The following is a 19629-nucleotide window of genomic DNA, read 5'->3' on the forward strand; positions in this document are numbered from 1 at the left end:
CATAATTTAACGCAAGTATCACCACCGACGGTTCTAATATTCATGAAAAAGAAACTGAACTTCGCAGGAACTCATCGTGGTTAAAAATTTGTTTATTCTATTAAGGAGAATAAAAAAAAGTGTGAAAAAGAGGAGTAGATCCAGACGCCTAGGCATCCCCTCCATTCGCATCCGCTTTCGGTCCCGCTGCCGCGCTGTCATTTCAACGCAAGTTCTGCAGAGCCTCCAGCAGACCAAGCTCGCTCTCATCTTTGCGAAGAGCTTCTTGAGTGATCGTCATTCTTGAAGTGGCAGCTCAAGATCACGAATCGCTTTGGTAGCGGTTGTGCGCTAATAAGTATGCAGCAAATCGTGAGAAAACTCGTACCTAAGTCGACTGCAGAGTAATATATAATAACTTGTATACCACCTACCGGAGACGCAAATATCGCCTTTTTGTTATTCGGCTCTACTTTTAGAAATTCCTAGTAGTTTCGCTATACATTTTCACACGTTCTTGTGCAAATCCGATAATTTTCATCAAATCGTGTGAACATCGTGCAAATTTTCTTATTCCGAGTGAAGTTCGTGTAAATTTTTGTGAACTCTTCTCTCTTCCGTCAAGGTTTCCAAAATCCCGTACGAACTTCGAATTCGCAAACTCTCTACGAAAATTTTTAACAGTGTATTGGTACGAGTAAATCGCGTCGCAGAAAATCGAACAATCTTTGCTTAGACTGAAAGCATTTACATATAAATTAGAAGAAGTGCTAAGAGAGTATCCGCAAACACTAGTGAAAACATTTTCAGCTCTCGTGGGCTTCCTGGTTTACTCGGGACTTCAATTTTAGGTGAGTAAAATTTTAATTCAAATTCAGTTCGACTACTTAGAACGATGTTCCTCGTACTTCAGTGTACATGTTTCCCCAATTTTAACCGCACGTACCACTCATCCACACAATCAAAAAATATATCCATCAGTGAATCGTTTCAAATTGTTGGAAACGTTATGAGTACAAAATTTCCACGATCAACAATTTGTTGCAATTATAATTGGTCAAGTGTTTTCTGCTAAACTGATGTAATTTCTCAACACATTGGATATATCGACCCTTAATAAAAATGTTCTGTTTTCGTTTTATTGGCGAGCAAACCCGTGTTTCTTTCTTTTTAGTATTCCGTCTATTAATGCTGTACGAAAGGCAAATATATTTCATTAATGAAACTCAACGGCTTGAATGAATGGAATTTTTTTGACAGAATTGAAAGTGAATCGTATAAGGTGAACGAAATGTTTTGGTAATTCAGCATGTATATTATTATCAAAACGCGTAACGTCTCCGAATTCATCGTTTATACGACACACATTTGACAAATTACAATAAGCATCACAGGTCTGGCCTATAACCTCGGTATCCATTACCGTGGTTCTAAATACACGATTGTAGTAAGACGAATATGTTAACAATATGTTGATTGTCAGACCAATACGATTTCCGGGTGTCTATATTACCAACACGAGTGTAGCCGAAAATTTCCAGACACATAATTTGCTCAACTCCCAAACCTTGTGGTACTAACACTTTTTCATCTAATTCATAATATTCGGCATTTTCTTGCAAAATTTCCCTCCCTGAATATCAAGAAAGTATTATGCGTGTTAGCGAAACTGAAATCCATGTTTCGTCGGTTCCGTGCGTTAAGTTTGATTCTGGTTATAAATACTGGAAAAATTTTGAGTCCAACAACAGAAAATTGACTATTAAACCTTGCAACTTATTTTTTCGACTTAAATTACGTCGTTGGAACGAAATTTGAATCAATTTGTAGCACGAAAGTTGTCTGGACAAACATTTTGACGAGTTCCATAGTAGTATACGAGGGATGTTTAGAAAATAACGGGAATTTGGTAATTTCGCGTGTTGTATTAATCCGATTCACGCGATTTTTTCATTGCTGTGTTGGTACACTTGTCAAAAAGGTCGCTGTACTGTGTTAGCGATACCTACTGGGTATTTCGTCTATTGTCAGAAGTCAAAAAGGTTACATGTGTTTCGGTAGGATAGGCGATTTTGAAAATGGATCAAAGAATGTGTATTAAATATTCCTATAAGAGTGAAATAAAGTGCGGCAAAGTTTTAGAAATGTTAAATATTATTTTCGGTGAGTCTGCTATGAGTAAAACGAGGTTTTTCAAGCAGTACGAGTATAATCGTTGCCAAGATGCCCGTGAAGACGTTGAAGATGAATTTTCTAAATACGAATTTTAAAACAACGAACGATCGGCGTACTAAAGTTGGGATTTTCGATAAATCACCATTAGAATAACTGGTTTCCCGAAAGTTCATTTAACCGAACGCTCTCTTATCCGGAAAAGTGTTTTTTTAACACCGGCACGGAAAGTTTGACTTTGCGTGCTGTGGCGGGTGTGCGAAGTATCCGATTCCCCACAGTTCAGAAACTGTTAGGAAATATTACACAACTGTTAGAAAATGATATTTTCCTAACTGTTTTCTGAGCTAAACCGCTGAAATTAGCGCCATCTGACGTGATGACTCGTGATTAGGATCGCGTCCGTTGTGTTGCAGTACCGGGTCTACGTTCGGGTTAGACTACAATTTTAGATTCACAATATTCTGGAGTCGAACTTCCTATTACAGGTGCTACAAAAATTATCGCGTGTCACGATTGCGGGTTTGCGATTTCTGACTCGTGTGAATTGCTGCACTCGCCTTCGGCTCGTGAACCACAAACTTCGCACTCAACAGGAATCGCCAACTTCCCGCACTGGAATCACAATATACTATTTCAGAACAGTCGGTATTCCGAATGACTTTCGCATTTTTGTACCCCAACCGACGAGCGTCCTGGACGCCCCAGCCCATCATGACCCGACGAAGACGTGGAAAAAGTGAAGTGATTATGAATGATCGCCGAATCACAATCACCAAAAGCAATATTTAACATTCCTAAAACTTTGCTGCACTTTACTCCATTGTTATATAGGAAAATTTAATTTAAATTCTCTGTGCCATTTTCAAAATCGCCAATCCTACCAATCCACACGTAACCTTTTTGACAGCTGACAATAGACTGAATATCCAATATAGCTGACACACCACAGCAACTTTTCAGACAAGTATACCAACACAACAACGAAAAAATCGCTCGAATCGGACTGATACAACACGCGAAATTACAAAATTCGCGTTACTTTTTGAACGCCCCTCGTATTGTGTTACAATTGTGGAAGGTGGATGATTTCTGACAAATGTGAAGTTTGCAGGCTGTAATAATACGAGTCAGACATCGCCGATCGACACACTATTTTTTCCAACACCTGTGAAAGAAATTCTGATTTGAGAAGCACCGAAGGTATCTCTAAAAACGCATAAAATTGGTATTAAACAATTTACCCTAAACGACGCAGTGCGCAAAATTGAGTTGTTTGAAAACGCGCATGCGCAAAAAAAAAGTCGTGTGTAAAATATAGCGTTTCAATTGCGTGTGTGCGCGAGCGTTATTTTATTACACGGTTAGGAAATGGGACACCTACGCAAGCTTCACAGACTTCGGAAACCGAACTATCCAAACATGTATTGGAAAAGAATTTTTGTTCTTTACTGACTGATTTTCAAGGAGCTCATCTGCAGAATGTGAATTTCTTGATATAAGTTACACTGTAAGAATATTAGCAACAAACGACGAGCAACATAATTCGCATAACTAACATTTATAATAATAACATTAATGTCCATCCTGCCCACTTCTTAGATTGATGTTACGACGCGCGTAGTGGTGTCGTTCAAATACAAATACAAACGTAAAACATGTTCGAGAGGGATACGGAAGATCTTGATCTCTGCCAATGTCTCGTGAAATAATTGTCAAATTACAATTACAAAGTGTTCAGTAAGAAGAAAAAGAACCGTCAATATTGGCATAATTAAACGTTAAGCTGAAGAGAATAACAATTAGTGGTTAAAATCTGCTCATTCAATATGTTCTCACGGCCAATGCATATGTTTTACGTTGCGCAACGGCACAGACATGCGGGGCATCATTTTCACAAGTATAACTACCCTCTCGTTTCACACCCTTCGAAAATCACGGATTCTCCGTCAATCTATCATCTTGATCGCTGCGTTACCCTTGTCCAAGAACGGTTCGACGCGGAATGTAGACGCGAGACATTAAATACGAGGCTGATCAGCTGCCACGTTCCGTACTTACAAACATCATGACTTGCTACTTGTCAGATCGATTGATAAATTCATTAGGCACCAGGAATAATTGCACGAATCGCAATGTCACGAGCAGTGGACTCTGGCACTTAACACTGACTGATGTGACGTATACCTGAATTCATGCAAAAGAATTTGAGACAAGTAACACTGTCCGCTGTATACACATTGTACGTCACGGAGATAGGATTACATTCGTAGTGAATATTGGACAAGGTGTGGCTCAGATATTCGAGGCCAGAGGACAGCCTGTGGTGATTTCATACGCGACTTCCGCCCTGTTTGGGCGCACACACTTTGAACTGATATGAGCAAGCGTGTGAAATCCAGGATTGACGATAGGAAGTAAATACAGCAAGCGTTTCACCGGAATCAATACTTTGAATATGCGTGCATTTTCTGTTTAAAGTAATAACCCGTCGTATGAATTATGGATGACGCAGAACCTCGAACTATTTATTTGTGTCTAACAATAAATTATACCCACAAAATATGTATGTCTCCTTCAATAAATTGTAAGGATCACGAATGAATGAAATGTAAATAACAGGGACTAAAAAACTATCTGAACGAAGTGCGTTTCTTGGATTAAAAAATTTGAATAATTAGTTGTCTGAATGACTGTCATTTATCAAGCGCCTCTGACGTGAAGTTGAGGTTCACGTTGAAACGAAATAGCATAACGTCAAAAATTCACTAACGGAATAATTATCAGCGTGTTTTTTCTGTCCAAGTGTCTTGCGTAATGCCTTCCTCGTGAAATTATCTGGGATGTGCGTAGGGTGTTTTTGGTGTCAAGATCGTTATGTTTCAAAGCCATCGGCATAGAAGTTGAACAGAGCCTGAGAAATGATATTTGTCAAACGCGAAAAATTTATCTTCTGCAATCGGATGGATATTGGTTTACCTGAGCACTGGCGACAGAATTAACCTTGAAAGCAAACCGTTGATCGATCATGAAATCTATCGAATAACAGGTGGTGAATTAATCGTAAGAGAAACACTATGGGAAAATACGTCCCGAGTAATTTATAAAATTTCTAGTAAGCCGCCTGTAATATTCATCTAATGGTAAGTCTGTCAAAAAACTTTGGCAAAATTCAATTGAATTTAAATAATGCGTACCTAATATACAAATCAAAAACAGACTCCTCAAACATGACACAGGCGTCATAAACTCACCGGTATATACAAACCACCGATAAATATTTAGAAACTAGTTTGCATACTTAGGTGACTACAGATACTAATTTGGTTAAAGGAAGTAAATTGATACGTGCGCAATATTTTTGTCACACGATGCGATGTGAATTCGTTTAGCGTACCGTACATTAATCAAGCGCTAACATTATTTCAAATATCTGATTTCATTTCCCATATCGCGTATTACGACTAGAAACCCAAAAATGAATATTTGATTCGGGATAGTCGAATCGTTTGTGCATTACTCATACTTTTCCATAATTGCTCACCGATTTTTAGGGTGAAAAATGTTATATTCACTTTCTGATTTATGAACATTCCCTATAAATTCAACCATATGCAAGAAAAATATTTTGAGTAACGAATTAAAAAGAAAAAATTCGTTCAACGAACGATCCAAGCACATTAGATCCAACATTAGGTGTTGCCATGAAGTTTCTTTACTGAAATGTAACGGAGCTAAGTCCAAGCGAGAAGTTGGGTTTATACATTTTCTCGATGTCGTTAGTAACCTTTGATGGCAAAATCTGCACCGTGAGCGTACTCGTTCGTAAGCGATTCAATCCTTACTTCGCGTGTATCAATTGAACAAAAAAAAAAACATTTCAAAAAAACCGATTACGTAATGGAAGAATACACGTTCTCATGCGCAATAACCGGTAACTTGTCGATGTTTCATTTACTTCTCCGGACGTGGATGGTTATTTGCAATAACCTCGATCAATGACGCGTTATGCTTGTTAATTAGACCACGTTTTAATCCCATAAAATGTGAATATAATGTATTTGTCGAAATCAGTAGATTATCGCGACGTCACGGGTGCGGAGCACTGGTAATTACAAATGACGCATAGAATTTTAATTACCACGAATAGCCACGTAATCAGCAAAAAATATTATGGTAATCCGAAAATGTTTTCGATGAATTTCATCCCAGAGAGATCCAGTCGTTACAATTTATTAGTCATTGTGTTTTGCATCGAAACCTTGGATTCTTGTGTCTAGACAGGCCAAAGTACAATTAGGAACCAGTTCGAATATTTGGGAGCTGTAAATGAAAGGATCCGTATTCATATGCCGCGACTAATCCAGTACATACAAACAGGAAATGCCCCAGGGCCAAGGGTTCTAGGTCACCATGAGCAACCTTGGACGAAATATTATCCCATATCGATTTCAATGCTAGAGAGAAGATGACATTGTGGTAAAATTGAAATGAATTAACAGTGATAAAAATACGATTATTGCATTGATATGCGATCATCAAAATCGACAACAATTCGACAATCAAATTAGAACATGTTTCAAACGTCGCAAGATACGAGGACACAACACCGACCGATGGATGTATGCACGAGCATACGATATAAATAACGAGCACCCGGCCTTCCTAAATATCTATAATGTCAAGTGAGCCAACGGGTAGGTGAACATATATCAACGTCGGTTATTGGGATTATAATAATTTCAGCGTCAGCAGCCGATAACTTATCACATTGGCATATTTAAAAGAATATCGGTATGTTATGCATAATTTTCAATGACATTAGTTCTAACGAACTACAATATTGCCATTGTCATCCGCATGAAAATTTCCAAGTCAGACAGTTTTGATCGAACAGTAGTTTACTACGTCTCATGCAGAACAATAGTACATGATTGTTTTAATTTGCTTATTAATTTTTTTTTTTTCGTCCGCTTCTCCCCTCCCCAGTCTTCGTTCGATCTTGTTAATTTTCCACCGGTAGATTAAATGCATGCGTAATTGCAAATAGCATGACAATTATACCGATGACGTTGGTTTGAAAAAAAATGTGGAAACACAATGACTACTGGTTGTTTATAGGTAACCAAAATAATCGGATAGCGAGATTCGAATAATTTTCGATCAAGATAAAGATGTATAATCTTACCGTCATGAGTAGAACGTGGTACCAAAAAGTCCTTGCAGATATTTGCACCAGACGTCGATTCTTCCTGACCAGTAATGAAATGAAATGACTCCAACCCAATTCAGGGATCGTGCCGACCGTACTGTAATAATAAACATTGAAGTTAGTAACGTTGACTTATTGTTAACGAAACGTTGAAAAAAATTCACCGTCTGGCAATTTTAGTGTGATGTCAAAGCAGTTCAATTTCTGAAGTACACGTCACTATCTTTTGCTTCGTTAGTGAGCTTACTCAATTTCAGACGATTCTTTAATTCTAAAATAACGGTTTTTTTCGAAAATGCATCATTAGACGGATGTTACGAACGTCAACCTTATCAATAGTATATACCAAACCTGCTTCAAAAACGTTATTTCCGTGTCATACGATTGAGCACATGTTGGTATCACATATAATTTAAATATTTTTCCTGTATATTAATCGGGGATAAACATGTAGGTTCAACCGTACGATTGACGTCGGTATAGACTGCACGAATCATCGGCACTCGCTCCGATGATGTTGATTGCATGCTTTGCCTACACTTACATAACCTACCCGTATTTAAAACAAGTTATGTTAATCACGAATAAAATATACTTGATTAGTAACCCATTAATGATGACGCGCAACATGGTCATTGTGTGTTTTGCTCACTTTCCGCTCTACAATTATCCTTAGAATTCATGAGCTGTAGAAGTCCAAATAAGTACAATGTATAATTGACACCAAGGTGGCCAATAGGGCGCATATGGAATGTCCTCGGAAATGACAAAGCAGAAGTAGAATTTCTCTGGATGACATTAAGTGATAACCCGCACAGATCACCCTATTCATTATATCAGTATAGGTTCAATAAGCACTCAGCTTTTACTGGCGTATTGCGCTATTAACGTCAAGATTACATATGCGTTAATCGTCAAGCTTAATGCGATTTTTACGATTTTCTGTGATATTTACAGGTGATTGTAATTTTCTTCGTATTTCTTTAACCTTGTACATAATTTTTTAACTTGTTATTTTCTCTTTCGATTTGTTATCACATTCCCATACATACGACATGCAGATTGTTACGTTATTATATAGCGAAAACATGGAATACAGAGATAGCTCAAGTGCTCAAAATTATTGAGGAACAAAGATAAATATGCAAATTTTATAACGAGACCCTCCAATTGTGGCTCAACCACAGTCGGCGATTGTTACAAAAATCTGTGAAGTAAAATTGATGGTTTCGTAACAATTCTGTATCTTAAGGCCGCATTATTTTAGAAGTTTCAAGTCCGGCCTCCATTTTCAATGTTATAAATCTCTCCGAATAAATAGGTATCGTACATCCGATTTGGTTGATTGGTAAGATCACGCAGATAATCAACAGAAATATCTTTTCCTTGAAATCTATACGTAATCAAATTCAAATTCCATGGACAACCTCGTGCCAAGTATAAATATCGAAATGAATTTGGTAAACATTTCGGATCAACTTGTATTCGACTAATTTACTGAATAACGTAGCAACATTGAAATCAGCTAAAGCTACGCGTAATTGGGAAGGCTAAACGCAATTAGGGCGTGCAGTTTGCGCAGATTTACCACACATCGTGCGCGTGACAAGAAATTACAATTAGCACAAGTTATCGAAGACAGAGTGTCAGGCGCGGAGGAGAGACGATTATGCCTTGGACTTTGGAAACTTTGTATACGGACAAGCGAAAATTATACCGCGCACCGACAATATTTGGTATGGGAAGTAGAAGAGAGAGAAAAAAGAAATAAATAAAAAATAATCGCAAGCAATCCCACTGCACGCGAATAACCTCGGTCAAACTTTCGCCGCGAGGCGTCGATTGCTTAGTAAAATCTTTCCATTTATTTATTTTTTTTTTTGCATATCTTTCTCTTTCTTCCTTTCGTTCTATCAAATTTATTTCCGAACAAGAAATTTTCCAAATTCAGAACCGATAGGTGCATCTAATTGGCGCGTCGCTGGTGTGTCACATTCATCTAACGCCCACCAATCGGAAAAGAGGTGGCGTTTTGCTTTTAAGCGGGAGCACCTGAAGTTCACGATCAACTTTCACTCCTTGCGGTGTTTCACGTCGGCAAGTACGAAGCTCCTCGCAACAGTCGATATCTATTGTGTAGTTTTATACATACAGCCTCGCACGGCTATAGGCAATTGAGTTTTAAACCCGGAGCCGCCGAGGCTAGACTACGCGGAGCGCCCGTCCAACACACGCGAGTTGAAAAAGTATTCGACTTCTTTTTTAATTTTCAAATCATTCCCACATCTTCGGTATTCGCTCTGCGTTTTTTTATTCACATTTCACCTCGGTGAGGGAGAATAAAATTTTATTACGAGTAACGTGTCAAGTGTGGAAAAAGGTTCGGTGTTTTCATTCTGGTCTCTGTTCCCATCCGCTGGCACGTTTTGTGCATCTTGTACATACAGTGACGTAGAGGGGGCGTAAAACATAAAAAAAGCGGAATATATATGACAGGGAAAAATAAAGATACTGCGATACTGACAGCATTACAGGAAAATCTATTCGTAACATTTGGTCGTCATTGTTCACAGAATTTCGATCGCGTTATAGTAAGGTGAAAAGAACGCGACACAAGGAAAGAATAATTAATAACCGTTCGGCACTTGTCCCGAAGATAATTCAAGGAAAGGAAACAGGTACAGGATAATTATCGATACAAGCAACTACCGAATTTTGCAATGACGAATTGACTCCATCTTCTGGCTAATAGACGCGGGTCGATAAGTTTTTTTGTCATCAGCAAGTATGTAAGTAAATATTAATCGTCAGCGTGTAAGATTATCCGTCAATTCGAAATTGAAGATCACGTGAGCGGATGCTTCGCAGTAAATCTTGTCAAAATCGATCCGGAAGTATCTCGGCAAACACACCGCGAGGTCTGCAATCGGTTGATATTTATGATGTGATTATCAGAGTAACGCGACCCTCGACAAGTGGTCACATTGTGTTTTAGACATTCGCGTTTCGGCCCCGCATGATCGACCAAATCGCGCAGTACGTTATACGATTTAGATTGTAATATATGGCGCAGAAGTCGTTTCGACATTCGATCATGCGACGAATCGTAATCAGGAACGGTCGTGTCGTCTCCAATGGGCCAAGAAAACTTACCCAACTCATGATGCGATTCGGTACGCTTCGCTTCGACATGTGTCACATGGACAGTAAGAGTAGACGATGCTGTCTGTTGTGGGAAGTTTGCGTTGATTGTGGTTGACCAATTTTCCTACACAGCCATTTTTCCATTTATCAAAACAGTCACTTGAATATGTTCGAGTACATACATGTATCACGAAAATTTATATTTGAACACAATTTTGTCAGATCTAGACAAAACGCTTGCGAACATATTTTTACCGCGTAACTTCATATTATCGCAAATTTACATACTATCGGATATATTGTGACATTGCGAAAACCAGTTCCCAGTAAAACTTTGACAAAAAACACGTAGATAAAGTACCAACTTGCGGAATTTGCAAGTGCTAATCGTAATGCCAATGTGCTAGAATGCCTGTACTCTTGTAAATTGAGAGAACAAATTTTTCCCGTCGTGCCAAAACATCCTCGTAATGATACAACGGTTGTAGGAGAAAAATCTTTGCTGTCCATCAGCAGTTCTTCTCCAATTACTTTTTACCGCCCATCCGGTTGAGAATTATCTTTTTACAACTTGGACGAATCAAGTACACTCGAAACCACGTGCCGCTGGCCATAAAAACGGAGACACGTACAACGTGATTTTGTTTTTTCCGACCTTTCCTCATTCTGGGCAGAGGTCGATCGCAATATTGTTAATTTCGCATGTAAAACAGCTGCTATGACTTCCACGTACGTAGCGAAAGTATCAAAATATGTGACAGCATGCATCTCTGATGAGAATGCAGAGCGCCAGTCAAAGTCACGGGTTCGTTTTGTGTCGCGCTGTAATGGGTAAATAACCGCAGCTCGAAAAAATATTTACTCGGCATGACTGAAAATCGTTGCATTGTTTATTCTCGAAAATGAAGGACAAGTGACTTCTACCATAAATGTATCATACCATTCGCTTCACGTAACAGATTGAACGAAATGTCAAATTAGCCCCTTATCCTAATGAATGGAATTTTTCGTTTCACAGAGCGTTTGATAATGGTGGAAGTTTTGATGGAATCCGGTGGACAAGAAGTGGTGGTGGCCGATAACTGCGGATCGACGCCGGACACCCCGGCGGATTTTCCGTCAAAGCCAGTCGAGATGTCAGTTCCTCCAACGAAATTAACCACGCTTCAAGAGTTCTATACAGGGCAGAGTATCTTCATCACCGGAGGCACAGGATTCCTGGGCAAACTGCTGATCGACAAACTGCTGCGAAAATGCCCCGGGATCGTTTCGATCTACCTCCTCGTTCGCGCGAAGAAGGGAAAGGATGTGCACCAAAGAGCCGAAGAAATCTTTGACGATCCGGTAAACGCAGAATACGTATATTACTTGAGCAAATATTCCGGGAGTTAAGAGATTGTTGAGACGGCGCAATTCTCTAGCGGAGTTTGCTAACTCGCTTGCAGCTGTTTGTCTGCTATAGCCAACTGAGTTCAAGTTTAATTATCTATGTTAAGCATCTAGGTACTCAAAGCCGTCGGTAATACTTCCGTGACAAGACTTCACAGTCTTTCACATGTGTGAACACTTCGTTCCTCCTATTATCCGTTATAACTGATTTAAAGATACAATCTCAGAGCCGTGTGATCGGCATGTGTGTGAATGCGCATGTGGTTAGTGATTGATTATCTCAATGGGTGCGCAATTAGTCAAGTTTAAAACTCGGACAGTCGATTCGCTATGCCTGTCAAGGAGTCGAAGCTACAAAGGCAGAGAGGCTACAAAAACACTTTTTCAATTTTTTTTTTTTTCTCTCATGTAACGTCTGAAGCCAGTAGCAGGCCGAAGTACCGCACAACTTAAAATGAAACTGAATAGAAAGATATTAAGATTCATCAATCTCTTGCTCGCAACTCGCACATCTCTTCATTCCATCATGCTTGCCACGCCGTAAACGCGTATAGCATAACTCGATCTCCTAATGAGTTTAAATTTTGGTTCACCAGCTTTTTGAGCGGCTCAAGGAAGAAGTGCCCAAATTCCGTCACCAAATTGTCCCCGTAGCGGGCGACTGCAATGCTCCTGGACTCGGACTGACACCGATTGACAGATCGACCATCACCAGAGAAGTCTCTGTTGTATTCCACGGAGCTGCCACGGTCAGGTTTGACGAAAAATTAAAACTCGCCGTCGCCATCAACGTTCAAGCACCGAAGGACATACTGGAGCTTTGCAAGGAAATGCCCAAGCTCAAGGTGATTCGGTTTTGTGAACTAACGATTGACATCCCTTCATTTCCGGGCTACCGTTCGCTAAACCTACAGATTCCAATAAATGCCCCGATCAGGTTCCTAATACGACGCAATTTGATTTCAGTCCATCCTACACGTGTCGACGGCATACGCAAACTGCCCGCAGGAACAAATAGACGAGAAATTCTACGACCCCCCGATAGAATACAAGAAGCTTCTTACGTTGGTTGACTGCGTAAATGAGAAATTCCTCGACGAAATCACACCAGAGTGAGTATCATCGGTTAGACAAGCTTTTTTTCTTCTTTTCTTAAATGAGGACAAACTATGCGGCAACGTGTTTGCGAAGCCTACATCTGCAGTTTGCGCATGCAGTCAGACTGAAGTTGACGATGAATAATTTGGTACTCAAGGCGATTTGAATAGTATACCTACGGTCGCTCGTATAAACGATGGTGTTTGTTTCCCGTACATAGCAGTGCGAGAAGATGTTAAAGTACACATACGAGCAACACGTAGTGTAGCTATTGAAACTGGATACGTTAACGCGTCCCTGTAAACACGTACCTTTCGAGGCTTGGCTTGGTTTATGAAACCTTCCTCAACGACAAACTTCACTTCTTGCGCATGCCAAGAAAATTCTAAGGATTTTAATGTACGTATCGTTTACGCGAGTTCAACATTCCACGGTTTACCATACCAGTTTCTTTACATGTAAAACACTATAGACTCAGGATAGAATCGCGTGTATCGAATGTGTAATATGCGCAAATAAAAGACAAAGATTCGACGCAATTAAAGAAAAAACTCAAGAATCGGATGGTTACAGGGACTCGACGACGTTGTTTCGGTTTCAACGCCGATACTGTAGAATTTCCGCTGTCCAGCACACGGAAAAGAGAACGATTATAAGATTTGCGTACTGGAATTGAAATTCAGATTCGATTTAATAGTCCACTGCAGAGTCTCAAACAACACCGACGACGCACGAGTTACCACCTTGTCGCTGCCAAGAATGATTCACACAACAGCGATTTATGTCGATAGTAATTTTTGCAAAATACTACTTATAGTTCAGCACAAAACGTTTGACTCTTCAAAATAGCAATGATTGCATATTGGCATTTTATCAGCCGTGAGCTTTTGTCTTTCTTGCAGATGAAGTAGCTTCGTACATATTAATGATGCTGGAAAAAAATTCTAGACGCGGTCTGACATGCCACTATGTGTATATTATATGATGTCAAATTGGAATACCCGTAATCAGTTGCTTTTCATTGGTATGTTGTTTTTCACGGCGCATTGCTCGGTACCCAAATGCTTCGAAGATCTGGAGTAGAACAATATTGCGGATGCATGTAAAATCGAGGTAAACAATACGTAATAAGGGCACGTTGGGGATAACATATGTTCTCGCATGTGTTACACATACATCAATTAAACCTAAAATAGTATAACAAAGAACAATTCATGTGTGCTTTTGAATTCACGCTTCGTTTGAATAATATATATAAAAGGTGCAAATGCAAATATTTCATAGATTTACATGAATCATTCCAGTTCATTCACTCGTACGCGAGGAAATTATTATACTCGAATATATTTTCAAGCGAATGGATATCGTTGAAGACCTTTTTAGTACGTACGAATAACAAGCCTCAACACGATCATCCGTATGACGTCAACCTATGCAATAATTCTTCGTTCAGTTTAAGGGGACACATCGGTGAAACTCTATAATTTTACGATTTGCTTGATATTGTAAACGATAATAGAACTTCACAAAACTAGTGGTTTTCATCCGGTTTCAATGAGTTACGTTCCATATGTCTCCAGATATTATGTAAAATAAATTTTACGACAAGAAACGCAACGTACGGAGCTTGTCGAAAAACACTACTTTATGACGTCATTTCAAATAATACCTGAACACATTTGAAACATAATTAATTGAAACCAGATATAGAACAGTTTGTTTTTTAAAGATTGATCACAAGTTTACATTTCAAGTAAATCTATTAATCAAATTTCACTGGTGTGTCCCCTTATAACGACCCAAGTCCTCATGACGCACCAATTCCAACAAGCTATTGTCTCGCGGATATTGAATATCAAATTTTCATTTTTTCTGACCTGGTGACGACCTTAGATTAAGTATATGCTTGATTTGCAAAGAGGCGTCAACAGAACTTAGTGAAATTTAATTGTCTTGCGTAACTGGTGAGTCGCATATCTTGCCGTTCACATTATATTTCCAATGAAAAACAGCCTGTCAGCTCACATTCCCTTCCCTACGTTTCAGATTGCTGGGGAAATGGCCTAACACATATGCATACACAAAAGCGGTTGCTGAGCACGTTATCAGGGAAGAGGCTGGAGATTTGCCCGTTGGAATGTTCCGTCCAGCAATTGGTAAGTGTAGCAACACGGCGATCAACTGCGCTACAAACAATTAAAAAGCATAACGCGTCAAACGCAAACAAATGCATCGTTCCGCGTTAAGTGCAAGTGAAAATTCGAGGTTCTTTGCTAGATATAAACTGCGGTAACGGCGGAGCAAGATATGCAGTGATATGATTACTTCTTGTTATACTTTTCACGCGCCGTTGAAACTGCATAATAAATGCATGGCTGTAACTGCGGTTGCTGTCGCCAGGCCTCGACGGCGCAGTTAATACCAGGTTATCTTACGGGGACCGAACGCCTCATTCTTCGCACACGTCGAATCCTCCAAAAAATTGTCCGACGCGTAACACAAGCTACGTGTGATCGATCTATGCATAACTAGAGTCACAAAGGAACGTCCTACAGGATTCAGTCTTGCACGCGGTTACTACACAGAGCTTCACTATTTATATTTTTTACCGTAACCGACAAATATTATAGCTAATGGGTACGAAATGAAAATGACACAGTTTTATATCTTTAACCATGTAATATAGTATGTGGTACCATGTCTTTTAATTATTATCACTAGTACTGCATTTTCTTGACTATTAAGGTAATTTGATGTAACCAGGAAATTTGGTATCGACAACTATGATTACACTGAGTAGGTAACTACTTCTACCATATTCTCACGTAATTCCGATAACATGCCAACCGTAATTGTAACGGTTCCCGTTTTATTATAATTTGCTAATAACTATGTAACAAATAACATTTTTCTCAGTGTAATTTTCTTCTTTTTCTAGAATAAGTTAAGCCTTTGTTATGCCGTCGCTTTAGTTTTCGAGGATTATCGTATTCCGTCTCTATCTAAAGCCACACACAGAGCGTAACTGCAGAGCGATCTCTTGTGATTTGAATTATGTACGGATCGAATTTCGAGTAGGATCGAATACGTAGAAAGGATAGCTTCTGATTTACAATAAGTAGGGCGAAACGTCTCGCTTGCTTTGAAATCTAGATTTCGCAACGGTAAAAACCAGGCGGACTGATTAAATTAATTCAAATTATTCACTAAATAAAATTACTGATTGCCAACGAAACTTCGGACGTTGATCTTTGTATCCGTTTGTTGATTCACGGTTGATGAATTTTTTAATTGAACAACTTTGACTGTAACATTTGTGAAACGGGTCTCAATTAACTTGAAATTCTGGTTTGCAGAGTGTTCGTCAAAGCTTTATTTACAATCGAAAACTGGTTAGATCTGGAATTGTTTGATTCAAGCAACTGCAGCGCAGGATATTGATTCGAGTATTATGATTTACAGTGATTTCCACATATCAAGAACCGATCAGGGGATGGATAGACAACATGTACGGTCCAACCGGGGTGGCAGCTGGAGCTGGAACAGGTTTGCTTCGATCTCTGCACTGTAACGGATCTATCCAGGCGAATGTAGTGCCCGGCGATATGACTGTTAACGCGATGATAGCCGCTGCCTGGGACGTGGCCGAAATGAAAAGGTAAATTATATCTAAAAAATTATGGGACCTCAAATGAATTCTCGAGCGAACTGCAAATTTTCGCAATACCCACGCGAAACATCGTATGAAAACGAACTATTCGTCCGGCTCCCCAGAGACTCGAATTTCATCTCATCGTTCTAGCGTGTCCCGTGCAAATATTTGAATATTTTTCGTAGCTTTTGGCGAAGGTCGAATCACTAAACAAAATTTCCTGGTGATTTGTCAACAAGCGATGTACCGTCCAAGGACTGAGTCAAAAAACTGCTGCGAATTATATTTGAACGAGTTTGGCAGTTAAATCTTAAACGAGAATCGATTTTTAATAATCATTACCCCAAGTAACACTCGTGTATTTCGTTTTTGATAAATGCAAACGAAATGGACATTTAAACACTCCGCCTCTCAGCACATGTACGCGTGGAACCAATGATTTGAATTTCAGAGTTAAACTGGTTGCAAATGCAGAAGTGAGTCGTCTTTCCATAAATATTTAGTAGCAGCAATATATTATATCATCTGAAACTCCTCTTCTACGCTAGTAAAATATTTTAATAACAATCTTTTCTATCACGCAGAAAAAATAAAAACGGCTCGGCAATCCCCATCTATAATTACTGCAGCCGGGACAACCCCATCACCTGGGACGATTTGAAGGAAATGTCTGAAAAGTATGGGATCGCATTTCCCTCTATAAAAGCGATGTGGTACTACAGCTTCCGAAATACGAAGAGCAAAGTCTTTCACCTCTTTCTAGTCTACGTACTTCACCTTTTACCAGCCCTTGTGATCGACACGGCGACGATATGCGTTGGAAAGGAGCCGCGGTAAGGCATCATGGTTATTAAAGTGACCGATGAGATACAGATATGTCGCTCGTAATGAGCCAATAATTATTCGCGATGTTTTTTTCAACACGATAGAGTACAAAGGTAGGAGACCTTCGTCGCTAAATGCAAAAGAACAAAATGCTATATTTAAATGCTGGTAAAATTATTCACGACAACAGCATAATTTTCAAATTTAGAAGCCGCAGTACTTCGAGTTTTAAAAGAGTCAAAAAAGTATTATTTACTTTTGAAATATGCTAATATTTTTCGTATGCAATATATCGTTGCTTCGAAAAACACGGAGACTTTAATAAATGCGCGGAGTTCGTGTATGTGATGTTAGTATAAGGCAGTAGTGTACCTACACGGAATACCATTTAGAAAAAGTCAAAGCATCCTTAAGCGTGGACACGTACCTGACATTATAATCGCTGACGTAATATCAACAGGTGAAATAACGACGAGATATTAGTCAAACGTACAGCAATCTGGAATAGTTAAACTTCATATCAAGGGGTGGGGTATAAAAATGCGAAAGACCAAAAAGTCGACGAGACGAAATCCCGAAAGTCAAATTACCAGCAGTTAAAAATGTACAATGGCCGTAAATACGGCAAGTTGTCTTGTAGAAAAATCAAAGTTGAGAACACAAAAATGTATGAATAAATTTACCGGAGTTCTTTCTACGAGAATGAGCAAGATTACGAAGTGCAATATATTGAATTTCGAAAATACCGAATAGTGAAAAAGTCGACTTTTCAAATATCAGACTCGTGTTTTTTTTTTTTTTTTTTGATGTCCTTTTGACATTCTGGTCCTTCTGCATTTTACGAATGGAAATTTTGCTCCTGCCGAACACTGATTTTTGACAAATAATTTTTTTGGTTTTTTAGCTGTTCGAAGTATTAACCGCTCCCAATATTTAATTTCGGAACTTTCATTTCTCTATATCTTCAGATTTTGAGCTTTGTTCACTCAGAATGCAAACTATTCTGAAAATACTGTTTCGGATAAAAGAACCTCCGGTTAAATTAACTTTCGGCAAAACAGTTATTCTACCGGGTGATTTATCGATAAGCTCAGTTTCGAGATCGCACACACAAAAGGTCTCAAATCCTGGAAAACTTTATGAATATTTTTCTGGGTCGGTGTATACAATGTGCATCAGATTAACACCGTCGAAAACTAATTCAAGGTTGAATAGCAGGTGGCTGGTTCTGTCATTCTTGCATGTATAAGCTTTGGGTAATCAGTATATCCGTATTACATTTTTCGAATAATTTCAATTACGGTTTCCCCCGCGAAATGATACACTCTACATACAAAGTAGACGAAGTTTTGTACCTTTTTAAGACTTACGGTATGCCTGTATCATTGTACTGAACCAATCAACGATCACGTTACAGATTACTCAAGATTTACAAGAAAATTCACAAATTCATGACGGTACTAAACTACTTTACTACCCACGAATGGAAATTCTCAACCGAGATGGTTAACAAGCTGCACGGCAAGCTTGAACCGGAAGATAGAAAGATCTTCTTCTTTGACATAAAGAGTATCGTTTGGGATACGTATTTCCAAACGTACATGAAAGGCATCCGGATATACCTGATCAAGGACCCCCTCGACACTCTCCGACAAGCAAGAATCAGATGGCAAAAGTAAGTACTCAATTCCCTGTTTCTCTCATCGCATAATAATCGCATCAGTTTAATCAACAAGATGTCCTTTTTAATATAACTCGTCTTCCATTTTAGATTGTATTGGATTCATCAAGGTTTCAAGCTGTTACTTGCCTATGTGTTTCTAAGAGTGTCGTGGCTTACAGTGTCTACGGTTCTTTCCGTTGTTGCTTAGTGGAAAATTGAAATAAATTAGGTAACGTTACATAAGAACCGTACAAGTCGAAGACATTGTGGCGTGTTACATCGGTGTCTTTGATGATTACCATTTATCCGTATCCATGTCATTGGGTACAGGACCATGTATAAAACTGTAAAGAAATATAGCTTTTTTGTAATTAAAAATTCTTGTAATCGAATTAATCGTAAGGTTGTAGAGATAAGCTTTTGCCCGCTTCGATTATCATGTAAGCGATTGTGTACACCTGTTATTTATATTCAATAAATGTATTTTATAAACAA

General features: G+C 38.9%; 1 protein-coding gene across 4 annotated transcripts; it reads left to right on the forward strand.

The window, feature by feature from the left end:
• The first annotated feature begins 210 nt into the window (after positions 1-210).
• LOC107222711 (fatty acyl-CoA reductase wat) lies at positions 211-19629 on the forward strand. 4 transcript variants are annotated; one of them, XM_046736830.1, is made up of 10 exons: positions 211-337; positions 790-830; positions 11526-11851; positions 12493-12741; positions 12863-13008; positions 15041-15150; positions 16457-16652; positions 17231-17479; positions 18889-19146; positions 19243-19629. In XM_046736830.1, the coding sequence occupies exons 3-10, from the start codon at positions 11537-11539 to the stop codon at positions 19340-19342; spliced, it is 1623 nt and encodes a 540-aa protein (XP_046592786.1). In that variant the 5' UTR covers positions 211-337; positions 790-830; positions 11526-11536; the 3' UTR covers positions 19343-19629. The 4 variants fall into 4 exon arrangements, with proteins under 4 accessions (XP_046592786.1, XP_015517679.1, XP_046592787.1 ...); XM_015662193.2 differs by having other exon boundaries at positions 218-830; XM_046736831.1 differs by lacking the exons at positions 211-337; positions 790-830 and adding an exon at positions 9471-9609.

The sequence above is a fragment of the Neodiprion lecontei genome, chromosome 4 (assembly GCF_021901455.1).
Source record: "Neodiprion lecontei isolate iyNeoLeco1 chromosome 4, iyNeoLeco1.1, whole genome shotgun sequence".
NCBI classification, from domain to species: Eukaryota; Metazoa; Arthropoda; class Insecta; order Hymenoptera; family Diprionidae; genus Neodiprion; species Neodiprion lecontei.

Excerpts from the sequence above, each read along its gene's own strand:
- LOC107222711 (XM_046736830.1), top strand. The coding sequence starts at position 11,537 with ATGGTGGAAGTTTTGATGGAATCCGGTGGACAAGAAGTGGTGGTGGCC. Across the intron at positions 12,742-12,862 it reads AGGAAATGCCCAAGCTCAAG|TCCATCCTACACGTGTCGAC; the intron begins GTGATTCGGTTT and ends ATTTGATTTCAG. Across the intron at positions 13,009-15,040 it reads CTCGACGAAATCACACCAGA|ATTGCTGGGGAAATGGCCTA; the intron begins GTGAGTATCATC and ends CCTACGTTTCAG.